We start from the raw sequence: 16,752 nt of genomic DNA, 5'->3' as shown, positions 1-16,752 counted from the left end.
CCTTTTTGAGGTTTGTATATAAGGATTTCATGCGATTTAATATTTATTCCTGTTCCTACCATTGTTACTGCCATGAAAGTTTGCCAATATTTCTGTCCCTTCTTAGTAAATTTCTCCCTTTCCTGCAAAAGCCTGGACTTCCCATTTGTTAAAAAAAAAAAACGCAGTTTTCTTTGGCAAGTGTGTTGTTAGACTTGTGATGTGTTCAATGTTGTCTTCTCTGCATAATTTTTTAATCACGTGTTTTCTTTTAACGTATAATGAAGTTCAAAACCAAAAACCTTATGAATATTTAAAATTTCATTCCATCCTTGGATTTTTTTTTTCTCAGAACGATTTAACCTCATTACTAAGTCATTATGAGCTTGAAAGTGCAATTTTTCTTCTTTTGCACTTCTTGGAGTGTTGTAGAAGATACTTCATTTTATTTTTTGATCATTTTGTAGCAGCCCTGGACTTCATCAACAAGATGAAATTTTGAAGCTGATACAGTCCTCAGAATTTTTTTTTAATTTTTTTGAACATTTTATATAAAACAACTAACATTTCACCTTTCTAAATTTCCATCTGCACTTGGTAATGCGCTGAATTGAGGTTCTTACTCGGGATATTTATACTGACCTCATCAAATTTGTATGAAAATGCAGCCAAAGAATTAATTGTTAATTAGTCACAATAATTTACACAATCTCTAAGCATTGGCTATCCTAATTTTTTGTTAGTATTTTAGTGCTTAATTGTTTACTGTCTATCTCCCATCCCAGATTTGCAAAGTCTGACTCAGGTGTAGTTCAGCTTAGCTCTCAGTTCTGACTACACTGCTGTGCCATTCCTCTGGATCAACCTTCTTTTTGAGGAAAGCATGTGATACTAGTTCATGGCACTAAATAAATTCTCCTAACATCCTTGTACAGTTTTTAAACATTGAAGCACTAATTGAAATTTGAGTGGCTATTATGTGCTAGACCTTGTCCTAGGCATTGGCGTTCTTTACAGACTCAGTGTTATGTAGATAGACTTGTAAACAAATAACTTCAGAACCCATGAGCTATTATGTGTTTTGAGTGAACTGAGTTGAAGTACTTGTCTGCCAGGCTGATGGGTTAAGTTTCACAACAGAAGTAACATATGGCCTGAAGTAGGCGTTTACCTGGTAGATGAGAAAGGCGTTGGATATTCCAATGAAAGGGAACCGCATATGCAAAGCTTGAGGTACAAAGCATCACGAAGAACATTACTGACCTAGGGTGGTTGAAGAGACATGAACAGACTAGAGGCTGGAAAGATAGTTGGTGGGAGGCTGTGAAAGGCCTTTTGTGCCATGCCAAAGAATTCATACTTTCTTTCTGAGGCCATGAAGAGCCACTACGTAAGTAACACTTCAGTAGTGTTGTGTGTTGTGTGATGGTGTACCTGGCATTAAGTCCTAACGTACCTTGTTCAAGCCAGTAACATTAAAGCGAACAGATTTCTCATTTCTCAGTAATGCTAGTATGCTAACTAAACACTGAGTCCTCTAACATTAGCAGCATGATTTCCTTCATGGAAGTTGGGGAGCTTTGTGGTTATATCTGATGATAGAGTGAGGGGATTTTGAGAGTAGATTTTTCTCAACTGCTGTTAAAGGAGTCCATCTTTTTGTTGGGAGTGTTTTATGATTGGATTGCCGGCAACTGTCGTTGTAGGCAACAGTGTTTAAGATGGGCATTGCAGCCGGAAGGGAGGGAGATCACTTAGGATGTTGGTTAATGGAATGGATAAAGAACAGTAAGGATTTCAGTTAGAGTAATGGGAGCTCAAAGGCATTAAGACGTTATAAGAGAAATAATCTGAGGATCACATTTGAAAGCAAAGGTATGTTTCCCTCCATAACTAACATGTGCTTTAATTCTGTTATCCATGGGACATACCTAATTTATTTCACACAGTGGTCATTTTTATTGTCTTGGGATCTGAAATAGGAATGCATTTTATGCACTCATGTCACATTGAGTACATGGAATATGTAGATTATTTATCACACCCCACAGCCCATTGAAAGTCTTTATTTTAGAAACCTAGGTCTTTTGAACCTGTGCCTTCCTATCATTGAAAATTCACTTTTATTCCTATTGTGCTTTGCATGTTTCAAAGCAAATGTACTTGTCTGAGCCAATTTTATTCTCCGAACAACCCTTTGAAAGTAAGGGGGTGAGGAGATCGTTAATTCCCATATCAAAGTGATGCAACAAAGGCTCAGAAAGGTGAATTGACTTTCCCAAAGCCACATATCTAGAAAATGGTTTTCTTTGGGTTCTAAAATTGATAAAAAAAAACAAGTAGGAGTTCACAGTTTAACTAACATATAGTACATGTAGTCGGAGGTTGTTAGCCAAAGATCTGATCAGTTACTGATGTGAACTTTGTGATCCAGAAAGACCACTTGGTGTTGAAATGACCTTTTTATTGCCTATCTCTTCCATTAGACTATGAACTTCTTTGAGTTAGGGCTTGTGTCCATTAGTCATAATTATATGCCCAGGTTCTCACAAGGTGCCTTCCATGTAGGAGACAATTAATGAATGTTCATCGAAGTTTATTGGACTCAAATCCTTTACTAGTAAACTGCTATAGGACCTCAGTCAAGCTACTTAATTTCTCAGTTGTATCCCACAAAATGGGATTCATGTCACCTGATTCATAGGATTATTATAAACCTAAAATGAAATGATAAGAAAATATATCTAGCACAATGCCTAGCACACTGTAGTCACTAACTAAATGTTAATTGTGAATCCATTTTAAAAACTGTATCCGTTGTTGGTTGAATAGTAGTATAATTTAAGTGGACACTTAAACCATTTAAGCAGTGACATTAAAATTACCCACATGGAACCAAATACCTGACTTTTCACTATTTAAAAATATTTTTAGCCTTAATCTTTCAGTTTTGCCATTATACAAAATAGGTATTTGAGTCCTCTAAAGATCACTGAGCAGAACTATTTCTTCCATGGCAGGGGCAGGGGGAAAACACTCTTGAGTTCCATATAACAAGCTTTTGTAGGGAGTTCTTTGATGCAACCAGTGTTAACATTTCATGCCACTCATCCTTTTAGCTTTCCATTACTGGGGATATTGCCATGAAAAGACATTACAACAAAGAGGATCTTAGTCTTCTGATCTATGTGTCCTAAATCAATTGTTTCTATATATCTACTCGGCATTTCACTTATTGCCTTCGTTTTATCAACAATTATTGATAATTTTTAGCAAGTAATAACAATTGAACCAAGCTTTGTCTCAAGATAAGGTTATAAATGTCGAGCTAAGACCATGGGTGTTTTAGGTGGTCAATAAAAACAAACACTTAAGCAAACATTATATACTTTTTAACGCCAATTGTGAGCAGAACAGTGGCCTTTAAAAGTGTCTTAACTTGATTAGATTTTTAAAATAGGAATTGATTTTACTGGTACCTTGCACACATAAGGTCTAATATTATTTCCAAGTGAAATGGAGGTTTTTGAGACTCTTTTGGTCCATTAAAATTAAGATGGCTTTTTGGAAATAGAAACACTTTTAGTAAATATGTTCAAATGACTGTATTCTTCACGTAGGCATGTTGTTCCCATGTTTATTTAGTGGTGTTGCCACTGCTACTGATAATGTTGACCTCTCCACAATTTCTAAAAATGGTCACATCAATTATGAAGAGCTAGTGAGGTAGACAGTGCCCATGTTCCCCTCGTTTTATAGATGAGAAAACTAAGGCACGAAGAACTGTCTCATCAGCAGCAGCAATATTGAAACAACTCTCCCTATATTACAGTATTAGAAATCATTAGCCCCTTATAATTAAAAATGAAACCCAAGGAATGTCCTTTACAGTATTCCCATTTGACCATCATGCAGCTATTACAAATAGTAATTTTAAGAACATCAGAGCACTTTCAACTACATTTTACTCCATTTCGTTGTTATTAATCTTAGTTTCCATCTTGCAATGGAATTTCTTTTGCATACATCACAAAATAGACCGTGGATCCTGTGCCTTCTGCAGACATAAAGCCACCACCCATCTCTGTTACTGTACCACTTACATGCAGCATGGGGAATGGCAGCATTTTAATCAGATAGTAACGTGTTCGTTAAGCAATAGCACCCCAGTTTATACCTCGTTGTCACCTGATGGTAAAGGAAGGCTTGACCCGCCCCCTCCCACGCTCCTCCCCTATTGTTCTGCTGTGTGCAGCGTGTCCTTTTGTAAGTAAAGTTACTTGTATGTGTTTTGGTATACAGTCGAGAAAATACCGTGCATGCCGGCAGTAAATCCTTACGTTATAAATCAGTGTGCATTGCGCAGGGCATTTTCAGGAACACAGGTAGACTGTATGATATTAATTTCCTTGTTAACTTTTCTGAATACTTTCTATCAAGGGTTACTTATTCCACATGGAGTATGTGAACATTGAAAGTACATGGTTTATTGATTCAGTTTTCTAGAGAAAAGCATTTTAGATGGGCTCGCAAGGAAAGAATCAGGAAGACTGTGTAACTCATTATGTTTTAAATATCATTTTAAAGACTCGTCTGATTCAAACAGTTCAGGGAAAGATACTAAGTATCATAAGTGAAGAGTTTAGTTTATTAGCCTAGACTCTTCTCCCTTTCTTTCCTATCCCGTCATGAACGGAGACACTGAGGAATGGGCTTATCAGCCATGTACTGAGAGTCAAAGCAATGTGCACTTAAACTTGAATTTGCCACACAACTGATCTATATGCATGGTGATTTTAGTTTGGTCACCAAATATCATATCTTACAGGGAAACCAGTACGGTGATTTTATGTACTTTTTTTAACGTTTATATTAGTTTTCAAAATGGTTTTGCTTCCTAACCCTCCCATTATATGAAGCCTCTCACTTTGAAAGTCACAGACTGCAGACTGGTAAGTCCATTAGCTCTCTGTCATTATAATCGTTCATAATTTTAATTAAAGTAAGCACATGGTCATTGCCTAGTTTTCTTTCTCGGCCCAAAGTATTTCCAGTCTGAAAAGTTATTATCATTTTTTTTTAAAGACATAAGTGCATTCATTCACTTGCCAAACGACATTTTTGTGTCATTTTGATTTCTAAGCAACAACTTTAGATTCCAGAACATACACTCATAACGTTGACAGTTTTTCCACTGACACTCTATGCTTGCAAAATCCACTTTCATTTGTGTGGTGCTGTTTTTTCGTTTGTTTCTTTCTTTGTGTTTTTGCTTTCCGAGTAACTTGTGACCAAGATACATTTTGATTGAAACGTAGGTAAAATATCTGAACCCTTTTCTGAGGTGTTTAGCCCACAAATATATTAGTTTTTAATGATTCTGAGTAACTTCTATGGCTATGAGATAACCTTCTTTTCACCTTTTGGTTGGAGTGACTCATACAGCATGAGCCACCAAAGTCTTTCATTTGGTTTGATATGTAGAATTAGGTCTGTTCGCTAGTTCTGTCTCCTCTGAAAGTCAAGTTCCAACCATGGCATGTCTGTATCAGATTTCTGAAGTCTTTACTTTTTTAAATCCCTTAGGCAAGCTAACGAGATAGTTAATTGAAATGAATCAGACATTTTCTAGTCATTTACAATTTTCACAAGATCCTTTAACTATTCATTAAATAGAAGAAGCTCTCGGTCCTGTTTTATGTATGCAATGAATGCCTTTGCATTGAAATAATTGGTGGTTCTCTGGGAGCAAAGTAGATTTCACCTTGGCATTTGTAAGAGATGTGGACATCATTCGTATACACACCTTACAAAAAAACAAACAAACAAAAAAACAAAAACCAAAAAAAGGAAGTTTAAACCTTCAGGTTGTTTCTAAAATGTTGCCAAACCCATGCTGCTACTTTTAACAGAGAGAAATATGAGTTTTAAGATTCAAGTGTTCTTTTCTGACAAAGAAAAAGTGCATCTATCTGCCAAGCGCATGATCGTACAAGCTTCAGATAGACGAGTGGCTATGATTTGTGACTGTTTTTGGTTCAGAATGATGCTAGATCAACATGCAAGTTTTCTGGAGGTGGGGAAAGAGAGGGCGGGACCCGCGAGGATAGTTGATCATGTCTGATCTCTGGATTTTCTGCAGGAGAAAAGGTTCTCCAAGATGATGAGTTCACGTGTGACCTCTTCCGTTTCCTCCAGCTGCTTTGTGAGGGACACAACTCAGGTTCGTGAGACCCCAGACTCTATGACGGTACCAAGGAGGAAGCAGTTTGAAGCCAGTAGTGACAGGGGCCCGCTCGTTCCAATCACGCCTTGTCCCTGAGTCCACAAACATTCTAGAGTATTCCTCCGTATGCTCAGTATACACTGTGACATTTTATGCATTGCATCCCTACTCTCAAAGTCCTTTGCTGGCCGCACCACTTAATTCCTAACACTTGTTTTTCTGTTAAATCAGGTGAAAAAAGATGCGAGGTCTACAGAGAGCTGTATGGGTTTATTCCTTCCTACCCCTTCTCTTTAACTGGGGAATCAACTTCATAGTATCACTTAGCATAACATATTTCCCTTTGTTGTTTATATAACAAGCTCTCTCCCAGACTTGTGCGTCTGTGAAGGTAGGAACTGTATCTTAATTTTATCTTTGTTTCCCCAGCACTCAGGAACAAATGATTACTGAATGCATAGTTCAATTACTCTTTCCTAAACGGCAAAACTCCTTCCAGGGATGCCCAGGGCTGTAGAGCTAGCAATCAGGAAACAGACGTCAGCAACCACTTAGACAGAAATTGGAAATTGATACTCTCTGAAGCACCGAGATGTTTTGGGGGTTCTCCCTTGAAGCACTACTCTTAGCCACAGCAATTTTGCCGGAGGCCTCAGTTGCTTTTGGAGTTATTCGGATAACTCATTCAAAACTTTTGACTCAGCTTTAGTGACTTCTTTTGATCTTCCATAGATTTTCAAAATTATCTGAGAACTCAGACTGGCAATAACACAACTGTCAACATCATCATCTCTACCGTAGACTACCTACTCAGAGTCCAGGTATGTCGGCTTCTCTTAGTAACGAGTGAAGGGGGTTGGTGAGTGGATGTGATGTGGTGGAGTTATGAAACCGACGTGTTTTAATGCGTCGTGATTGTTGACCAAACAGAATTTTTTGAGATCTTTTGTCTTCGATCACAATCTTTCACCAAGTTTTAGGGGGGATCTGCCTCTGTTGTCTTTGCCTCCGATCCTGACTCCCATTTTGCTCATGATTTTCTTTCTGTAAGTGGGAATTTTTCCCCCCTTATGTTTTTTAGCTTGATGGCACTTTAAATTCATGTCGTTTTGGAAAGTACTTACATACTCTGCTCCTTCTTCTAAAGTTGGTAGAGAAATTAGGAAGAATATTTGAAATATTTTTAGGAATGCGAAAGAAAGGCTTTCAAAGTACCCACAATGTACTTAAATTTGACAGGTGGTTCTTTTTAGCTGTCCCAATACTTGAATTAATTTTAAAATCCAGCTTAACACTCCATCAGGCAAAAATCTCTGTGATATTGTAGTCATCTTTCCACACATTGGTGAAACTGAATCTGAAGGTGTAGACCTACCTAGGTAATGAGAGCTCTGTACAATTTTTATTTCCCTCATCTTATTTATAAGAGTAACCAGATAGAGTACTTTAAAACCTACATGTTCAAACTTACAGTTTCTCCCTTAATCTTTTGAGTATGTAAAAGCACAACCTTTTTTTTTTAACTGAGAGCTTCCGTTTTTGAAGCAAATACAAGAAATATTGCTGAAAACATATTTGTGATTTTTAAAATCCTGTCTTGAAATCCAGATGCAATTTACATGCTAGACTAAATTGTGTTATTCCTGGGGCTCTTGGTGGCTCAGTCGGTTAAGCGTCTGACTTTGGCTCAGGTCATGATCTCATGGTTGTGAGTTTGAGCCCTACATCAGGCTTTATGCTGTCAGCGCAGAGCCTGCTTCGGATCCTCTGTCCCCCACTCTCTCTGCTCCTCCCATCCATACTGGTTCTCAGAATAAAATAAATAAACTAAAAAAAAGATAAGTTTTATTATTCCTTTAGCCAACTAAAATTCCTTCCAAATGTAAGTTATTATTGAAAACATCCCATTCAGAAAGATTGATCTTGTTTAAGGGCGCCTAGGCGGTTCAGTTGGTTAAGCATCTGACTTCAGCTCAGGTCATGATCCCATGGTTCAAGAGTTCGAGCCCCGTATCAGGTTCTGGGCTGACAGTTCAGAGCCTGCAGCCTGCTTAGGATTCTGTGTCTCCCTCTCTCTCTCTGTCCTTCACCTGCTCGTGCTCTGCCTTTCTGTCTCTCTGTCTCTCTCTCAAAAATAAACATTAAAAAAAAAATTTTAAAAAAAAGAAGATTGATCTTGTTTAGATGTTTATTTATATCTGTCATGTCTGTGTTTATAAGTAGTCCAACCAGTTTCTTGAGGGGCATTTATAAGAGCGAGGAACATTTTGGAGTTCTCATGAGGAAATGTTAGTGAACTTTGTTGGAAAAAAAAAAGGAGGTCAGATGTATGTAACCCCAAAAACATCCAGGACTTGCCTAATGTTTGTACTTACATAAAATTACATAAAATTAATTTAGCTTTGCTCAGTAGATAAATACACATTAATCTTACGACTCCTTATGTCTGTGAAATTCAAAGTCAGCAAAGACAGAGAGTCATTATTTCAAGCTAAGTTTTCTGCTTTTTATCTCTAGTTGTTATCTCTGTCTCGGGAAGACATTGCCACATTTTCTGTTTAGGAAAATCATTGAGAATAGTATTTACTTCACAGATATTTTTGTTTGCTTCCAAATCTTGTTATTTAAAATGATTTCCTATTCTAGATTTCAAAGCCAGGCAGGTCAGTGGTAGCTTTAGAATGTGTCTTAATCCTATCATCCCTCTTTTGCAGGAATCCATTAGTGATTTCTATTGGTATTACTCTGGGAAAGATGTTATTGATGAACAAGGACAACGGAATTTCTCCAAAGCAATTCAAGTAGCAAAACAAGTCTTTAACACGCTCACAGAGTATATTCAGGTAAACATTTAAATATTTCTGTTTCAAGAAAAAAAAGAGTCAACTTGTTACCATTAAATTCTATGGAGAAATGCAATATGCCAATTTTCCTGCCATCATTCACATTTGCTATTGACCTTTCACATAGATTCTTAACCAATGACAATTAAATATCAGGTTGAGGTGTGAATTTATATGGCATGAACTTGCCTTACCATTCAGCAGATTGAGTTATTATTAACTCCTTTCAGGGGTGAACCAGGATGGGGACTCTGTGGTATCTCTAGGGCCTGGTATATCTTAAGCACTCAATAAATATTAAAGAAGGGAGGCAGAAAGGACAGAGCAATAAACTACTCTTTATTGTATTCCAACAAAAATGAGGAAGGAGTTTCATAGAAACCTTATATAAAAGAGAATGTGTTTAAGACTTCATTATGGAAGGAGTCCAAATGTCCATCATCACACAAATGGATAAAGAAGATGTGGTATATATCAGATATACTACTCGGTAATGAAAAAGAATGAAATCTCACCATTTGCAACAATATGGATGGAACTAGAGGGTATCATGCTAAGTGAAATAAGTCAGAGAAAGATACGTATCATATGATTTCACTCATATGTGGAATTCGAGAAAAACAACAGGTAAACATAGGGGAAGGGAAGGAAAAATAAGATAAAAACAGAGGGAGACAAACCATAAAAGACTCTTAAATACAGAGAACAAACTGAGGGTTGCTGGAAGGGGACAGTATGTGGGGGAAAGGGTTAAATGGGTGACAGACATTAAGGGGGGCACTTTTCGGGATGAGCGCTGGGTGTCCTATGTAAGAGATGAATCACTGGGTTCTACTCTTAACATACTGTATGTTAACTAACTTGAATTTAGAAAAGAAAAAAGAAAAAAAATTTAAAAAGAAACCATTCAAAAAAGCCAACAACTTCATTTTAGTACATATATATGTGTGTGTGAAGGCACATACACACACATACATATAAACTCATATAATAATGTATGTTACAGGTAGAATTCCAATAACCATGAAGCAAATACCTTTTTGGGGGGCACCTGGGTGGCTCAGTTGGTTGAGCATCCGACTTTGGCTCAGGTCATGATCTCACAGTTTTGTGGGTTCGAGCCTCGTGTCGGGCTCTGTGCTGGCAGCTCGGAGCCTGGAGCCTCCTTCAGATTCTGTGTCTCCTTCTCTCTCTGCCCCTCCCCCACTTTGTCTCACTCTGTTTCTCAAAAATAAATAAATGTTAAAAAATGTTTTTTAAATACCTTTTTTTTTTTAAAACATCTATTCATTTTATGTTCTTCTTAGGCTAAATTTCTAGTCTTGACCTGCAGATTTTTAAAAGATTTTATAAAATTTTGTTTTTTTCAACCAGGGGAAACTTTATTATTATCTAGGGGACCAGTCAGTCATCTTTCCTTTCAGTGTTCTGTCTCCATGGCCAGTTTGACTCTGAACCAGTCAGTCTGTTTGAAGTACCATGTGCCAAGGATAAATCAGGAGGAATAAACTAAGTTTGTGTCATTAGACTAAACATAATCTTGCGGCAGAAAGAAGTTAAGTAAAAATGACAGACGGTACCCCAGAGCCTCGAATAGCTACCGGTGTTTATAGAATGACTGAGTACAAGAACACGGGGGGCCAAGTGATGCCAACCGAGCTAATGTCGGACACAACTGACTGAGCCACCCAGGCACCCCCAAAAGCAAAATTTTAAATCTGTTTCAGCCCCTCACATTCGCATTCCCTTGTCTTCCCTGGCTTCCTCTATTGCCTTCATATTCTCATTATTCTCATCCATGCCTAGAAAAGTATCAATACAGCATTCCGTGTCAATTCTCTTGATTAAAATATAATAGTTATCTGATAACATGAGCAAGCCAAGGGACTTTTTAGGAAGCTAATAAATGGTTTCTAAGTAACATATGGAACTTAAATGCCTTTTAGGTAGAGAGTGAGCGTTTCCTGGTTTCTAATATAGGTGAGATTCCTGAATTTATATAAAACAAGAAGAATCCATTAACCTCTCAGTATGTGCAAAACTTTTTTTTAATTGAGCTGGACTTGAGAAAATATTAAGTTGGTTTCAGGCATACAACACAATAATTTGATATCTGTATGTATTGCAAAACGATCACTGCAGTAAGTCTGGTTAACATCTGGCACCATGCATAGTCATAGAATTTCCTTCCTTATGAGGAGAAAATTTAAGATTTACTCGCATAGCAACTTTTGGATATGTAATACAGCATTGTTAACTATTGTCGCCGTGTTGGACATTCCAGTCCCTAGATTTATTTATTTTATAACTGAATAAATCTGTTTCAGTTTTGGCTGTTTTGTTTTGGCTCCCTGTACCCATTTCATGTCTCCCCCCCCCCCCCACCACCTCTGCCAACTAGCAGTCTGTTCTGTGTGTTTATGAGCATATTCTTTTGTTTATTTTTACATTCTACATATAAATGAGATCATACGTGAATTGCCTTTCTCGGTCTGAGTGACTTCACTCAGCGCAATGCCCTCAAGGTCCATCCGTGTTGCAAATGGCAAGTTTCTTTTTTTTAATGGCTGAATAATATTCCATTATGCGTGTCTGTGTATGTGTGTGTATCTCATATCACATTTTCTGCCTCCATTCATCCATGTGGCATGTATGTTTTGGAGTTAGTGCTTTCCTTTTCTTCGGGCAGATACCCAGAAATGGAATTACTGGATTATCTGGTAATTCGGTTTTAATTTTTTGAGGAAGGTCCATAGTGTTTTCTGTAGTGACTGCACCAATCCCACTAACAATATACAAGGAGTCTCTTTTCTCGACACCCTTCCCGATGCTTGTTATTTCTTATATTTTTTATAATAGCCGTCCTAAAAGGTGTGAGGTGGTATTGCATTGTGGTTTCTATTTACATTTCCCTGATTAATGATGTTGAGCATCTTTTAATGTACCTGCTGGCCATCTGTGTGTCTTTTTTAAAAAAAATGTTTTTAAAAACATTTTTAAATCTGCTCATGTTGTAATCAGACTACTTTTTACTGCTGTATGAGTTTTTATATATTTTGGTCATTAACCCCTGATTTACATATATTTTCTCCCATTCATTATGTCCTTGCCTTTTCATTTTGTTGATAATTCCCTTTGCTGTGGTGAAGCCGTTTAGTTTGATGTAGTCCCATTTGTTTCTTTTTGCTTTCGTGGCCTTTATATTTGGTGTCAAATCCAGAGAAATTATTGCCACTATTTTTTCTTTAAAGAGTTTTATGATTTTCAGGTCTTCCATTCAAGTCTTTAATGCATTTTGACTTAAGTCTTGTATATGGTGTATGAAGGTAGTCCAATTTCATTCTTCTATAGGTGGCATATGTTGTTTTCACAACACAATGTATGGAAGAGGTTGTCCTTTCCCATTGTATATTTTGGCTTTTTTATCATAAATTAATTGACCACATACGTGTGGGTTTATTTCTGGGCTCTCTTCTGTTCTCTTGATCTATAGGTCTGTTTTTATGCCAGTACAATCCTGGTTTTATTACTATAGCTTGTAGTATAGTTTGAAACAGGGAGCGTGATGCCCCCTGATTTCACCAGATGGCTTTGGCTAGTCAGGATCTTTTATGGTTCCGTGCAAATTTTAGGATTACTCTCTTTCATGAAAAATGCCACTGGAATTTTGATAGGCATTGCATTGAACCAATAGATTGCTTTGGGTAGTATAGACATTTTAACAATATTAATTCTTTCAATCCATGAGCATGGAATATCTTTGCATCTATTTGTGTCCTATTCAGTTTCTTTCATCAACGTATTCTAGTTATCACTGTACAAGTCTTTTACCTGCTTGGTTAAATTTATTCCAAGGTATTTTATTCTTTTGATGCGATTGCAAATGGGATTGTGTCTCTAATTTCTCTTTCTGGTAATTTATTATTAGTTGATATGAATACAAAATTTCTGTATACTGATTTTGTATCCTGCAACTTTCCTGAATTGATTTATTAGTTCTAACCATATTTTGGTGGACTATTTAGGATTTTCTATATCCAGTATCCTGTCCCCATGCAAATAGTAATAGTTTTACTTCTTTCTTTTTAATTTGGATGTCTTTTATTTCTCTTGCATAATTGCTTTGTCTGAGGCATCCAATACTACATTGAATAAAGATGGTGAGAGTGGGGGCACCTGGGTGGCCGGTTGGTTAAGCATCCAACTCTTGATTTCAGCTCAGGTCATGATCTTGCAGTTCATGAGTTCTAGCCCTACATCAGGCTCAGTGCTGACAGTGCAGAGCCTGCTTGGGATCCTTTCTCTCCCCTCTTTCTCTCTGCCCTTACCTTCCTTATGCTGCCTCTCAAAATAAATAAATAAGCTCAAGAAATTTTTTAAAAATGGTGAGAATGGGCATTCTTGACTTATTTCTGATCTTAGAAGAAAAGCTTTCTGTTTTCATCATTAAAAAAATATTTGCTGTGACCTTGTCATCTTTGACCTTTATTATGTTAAGGTGTATTCCTTCTATACCCACTTTGTTGAGAACTTTTATCATAAGTGGATGTTGAAGTCCATCAAATACTTTTTCTGCATCTGTTTAGATGATCATATGATTTTTATCCTTCATGTTATTAATGTGGCGTATCACATTGAATGATTTACAGATGTTCAACCATCCCTTGCATCCTGAGAATAAATCCTTCTTCATCACAGTGTATGATCTTTTCAATGTATTGTTGAATTCAAATTGCTTAAATTTGTTGAGGACCTTTGCATCTATGTTCATCGGGGATATTGGCCTGTAATTGTCTTTTCTTGCTGTGTCCCTGTATGGTTATGTTATCAGGGTAATTCTGGCTTCATAAAATGATTTTGGAAGTATTCCTTCCTCTTCTATTTTTTTTTGGAAGAGTTTCAGAAAAATTAGTGTTAATTCTTCTTTGAATATTTGGTAGAATTACCAAGGAAGCCATCTGGTCCTGGACTTTCATTTATAGGGAGTTTTCAAATAACTGATTCAATCTCCTTATTGTTAATATGTCTATTCATATTTTATATTTTTTCATGATTTAGTCTTGCAAGGTTGTTTGCTTCTACAGCCATTTTATCCATTTCTTCTAGGTTGTCTGGTTTGTTGGAGAATAATTGTTCATAGTAGGCTTACCGTCTTTTGTATTTCTGGGGTATCAGTTCTAACATCTCTTTCATTTCTGATTTTATGTGAGTCTTCTCTCTTTTCTTCTTAGTAAGTATAGCTAAAGGTGTGCCATTTTGTATATCTTTTCAAAGAACCAGTTCTTGTCTCCATTGATCATTTTTATTGTCTTCTTAGTCTCTATTTCATTTCTTTTTGCTCTGATCTTTGTTATTTACTTCTACTAACTTTGGGCTTCAGTTGTTCTATTTCTTGTTCAACGAGATGTAAAGTTTCATTGTTTATTTGAGATTTTTCTTGTCTTGAAGTAGGCATCTATCACGATAAATTTCCCCCTTAGAACTACTTTTTCTAGGGGTGCCTGTGTGGGTTAGTCAGTTAAGCATCCTACTCAGTTTTGACTCAGGTCAGATCTCATGGTTGTGAGATCAAGACCCACATCAGGTTCTGTGCTGACAGTGCAGAGCCTTCTTGGGATTCTCTCTCTCCCTCTCTCTCAGCCCTTCTCCTGCTTGAGATCTCTCTTAAAATAAATAAATAAACTTTAAAAAAAGAACTGCTTTTCTTCTGTACTCCGTAATTTTTGTTACTATATTACTATTTTCTATTTTCTAAAGATATTTTTAATTTATCTCTTATTTATTCATTGGCTCATTGATTTTCCACAAGCATGTTGTTGCTTATTTATGAATTTTCTAGTTCTCTTCTTGTAATCGATTTCTCGTTTCATACCATTGTGGTCAGGAAATATGCTTGATACATTTCAGTATTCAGTCTTTCTTAAATTTGTTAAGACTTGTTTTGTGACCTAATAAATATATGATCTATCCTGGAGAATTCCATGTACAAGTAAGAAAAATATACATTCTGTTGCTTTTAGAGAGAATTTTTTGTACATATTTGTCAAAGTGGTCTGTTTTAATGTGTTGTTTCAAGCTGATGTTTCCTTATGGATTTTATATATGGGTAATCTATCGATATAAGTGTGATATTAAAGTTCCTTACTATTATACTGCTGTCTATTTCTTAACTTAAATCTGCTATTTTTTTCTCTATCTATTTAGATGTTCCTATGTTGGGTGAATAAATATTTACAAATATTATATCCCCTTGTTGAATTGACCCCTTTATCATTATATAATGACCTTTTTCTCTTTACAGTCTTTGTTTCAAAGTTTGTTTTTCTAATATAGATATAGATACCAAGCTTTCTTTTGGTTTCCATTTGCAAGAAATATCTTTTTCCATCCCGTCATTTTCCATCTGTGTGTCTGTATATCTGAAGTAAGTCTCTTGTAGGCAGTATATGAGTGAGTCTTGTTTATTAATCCATTCATCAATTTATGTGCTTTGATTAGATATTTTGATTCAATTATGTGCTTAGATAATTTAGTACGTTTACATTTAAAGTAATTGCTGATAGGTATGTAGTGATTGCTATTTCATTCATTGTTTCTTGGCTTTTTTGTTTTTTCTTCTTCTTTTCTTCCTCCTTTGTTTGTTGTTGTTTCATGACTTTCTTTAGTGGTATGCTTTGATTCCGTCCTCATTATCTTTTTTACATATTTACTATAGGTTTTGCTGGGTGGTTACCATGAAGCTTACATATAGCAACTTCTATTTATAGCAGTGTATTATTTTTTTTTAATTTTTTTTTAGTGTTTATATTTGAGAGAGAGAGAGGGAGACACAGAATTCAAAGCAGGTTCCAGGCTCTGAGCTATCAGCACAGAGTTCGATGTAGGGTTCAAACCCACACACCATGAGATCATGACCAGAGTCGAAGTTGGATACTTAACTAACTGAACCACTCAGGTGGCCCAACAGTTTATTATTTTAAGTTTATTTATTTATTTTGAGAGAGAGTGTGCACATGCAAAAGTGGGGGAGGGACAGAGAGACAGGGAGAGATAGAGAATCCCAAGCAGTGTCACTGTTGGAGTCACTGTCAATGTGGAGCCCAACACGGGGCTTGAACTCATGAACCACAAGATATGACCTGAGCTGCAGTCAGATGCTTAACCGACTGAGTCACCCAGGCACCCCATAATAGTCTATTTTAAGTTGATTACAACTTAAGTTTGAACACATTATGGAGCTCTACGTTTTTATTCTCCCCACCCCTCATGCGTTAAGTTCTTGACATCACAATTTACATCTCTTTATCTTGTATATCCCTTAACTGATTATTGTCATTACAGTTATTTTTACTACTTTTGTCTTTAAAACTTATACTAGCTTTATAAGTGATTAATCCATGATGTTTGCTATGTATTTACCTTTACTAGTGAGATTGATACTTGTATATGATTTTTTTTATTGCTAATTAGCACCTTTTCTTTTCAGCCCAAAGCAGTCCCTTTAACATTTACTGGAAGGCTAGTTTAGTGTTGATTATTTCCTTAAGCTTTTGCTTGTTTGGAAAACTCTTGATCTCTCCTTCAATTCTGGATGACAGCTTGACCAGATAGAGTATTCTTGGTTGAGATTCCTTCTGGTCTGTGAAGATTCTGCTGAAAAAATTTGCTGATAGTTTGGGAGTTCCCTTTTATGTAAGAAGTTGT

The 16,752-nt window shown here is 36.4% G+C and overlaps 1 protein-coding gene across 2 annotated transcripts in view; it reads left to right on the top strand.

Moving 5' to 3' along the window:
* The window catches only part of RYR2 (ryanodine receptor 2), a 754,822-nt gene that overhangs the window by 686,965 nt on the left and 51,105 nt on the right, over positions 1-16,752 (top strand). For both annotated transcript variants that reach the window (XM_049646094.1, XM_049646095.1), the window contains 3 exons: positions 6,122-6,202; positions 6,938-7,026; positions 8,920-9,048. In XM_049646094.1, coding sequence (XP_049502051.1) covers positions 6,122-6,202; positions 6,938-7,026; positions 8,920-9,048 — 299 coding nt within the window. The remainder of the gene's footprint in view (positions 1-6,121; positions 6,203-6,937; positions 7,027-8,919; positions 9,049-16,752) is intronic.

The sequence above is a fragment of the Panthera uncia genome, chromosome D2 (genome assembly GCF_023721935.1).
Source record: "Panthera uncia isolate 11264 chromosome D2, Puncia_PCG_1.0, whole genome shotgun sequence".
Lineage (NCBI taxonomy): Eukaryota > Metazoa > Chordata > Mammalia > Carnivora > Felidae > Panthera > Panthera uncia.
This window is presented reverse-complemented; position numbering and strand designations above follow the sequence as displayed.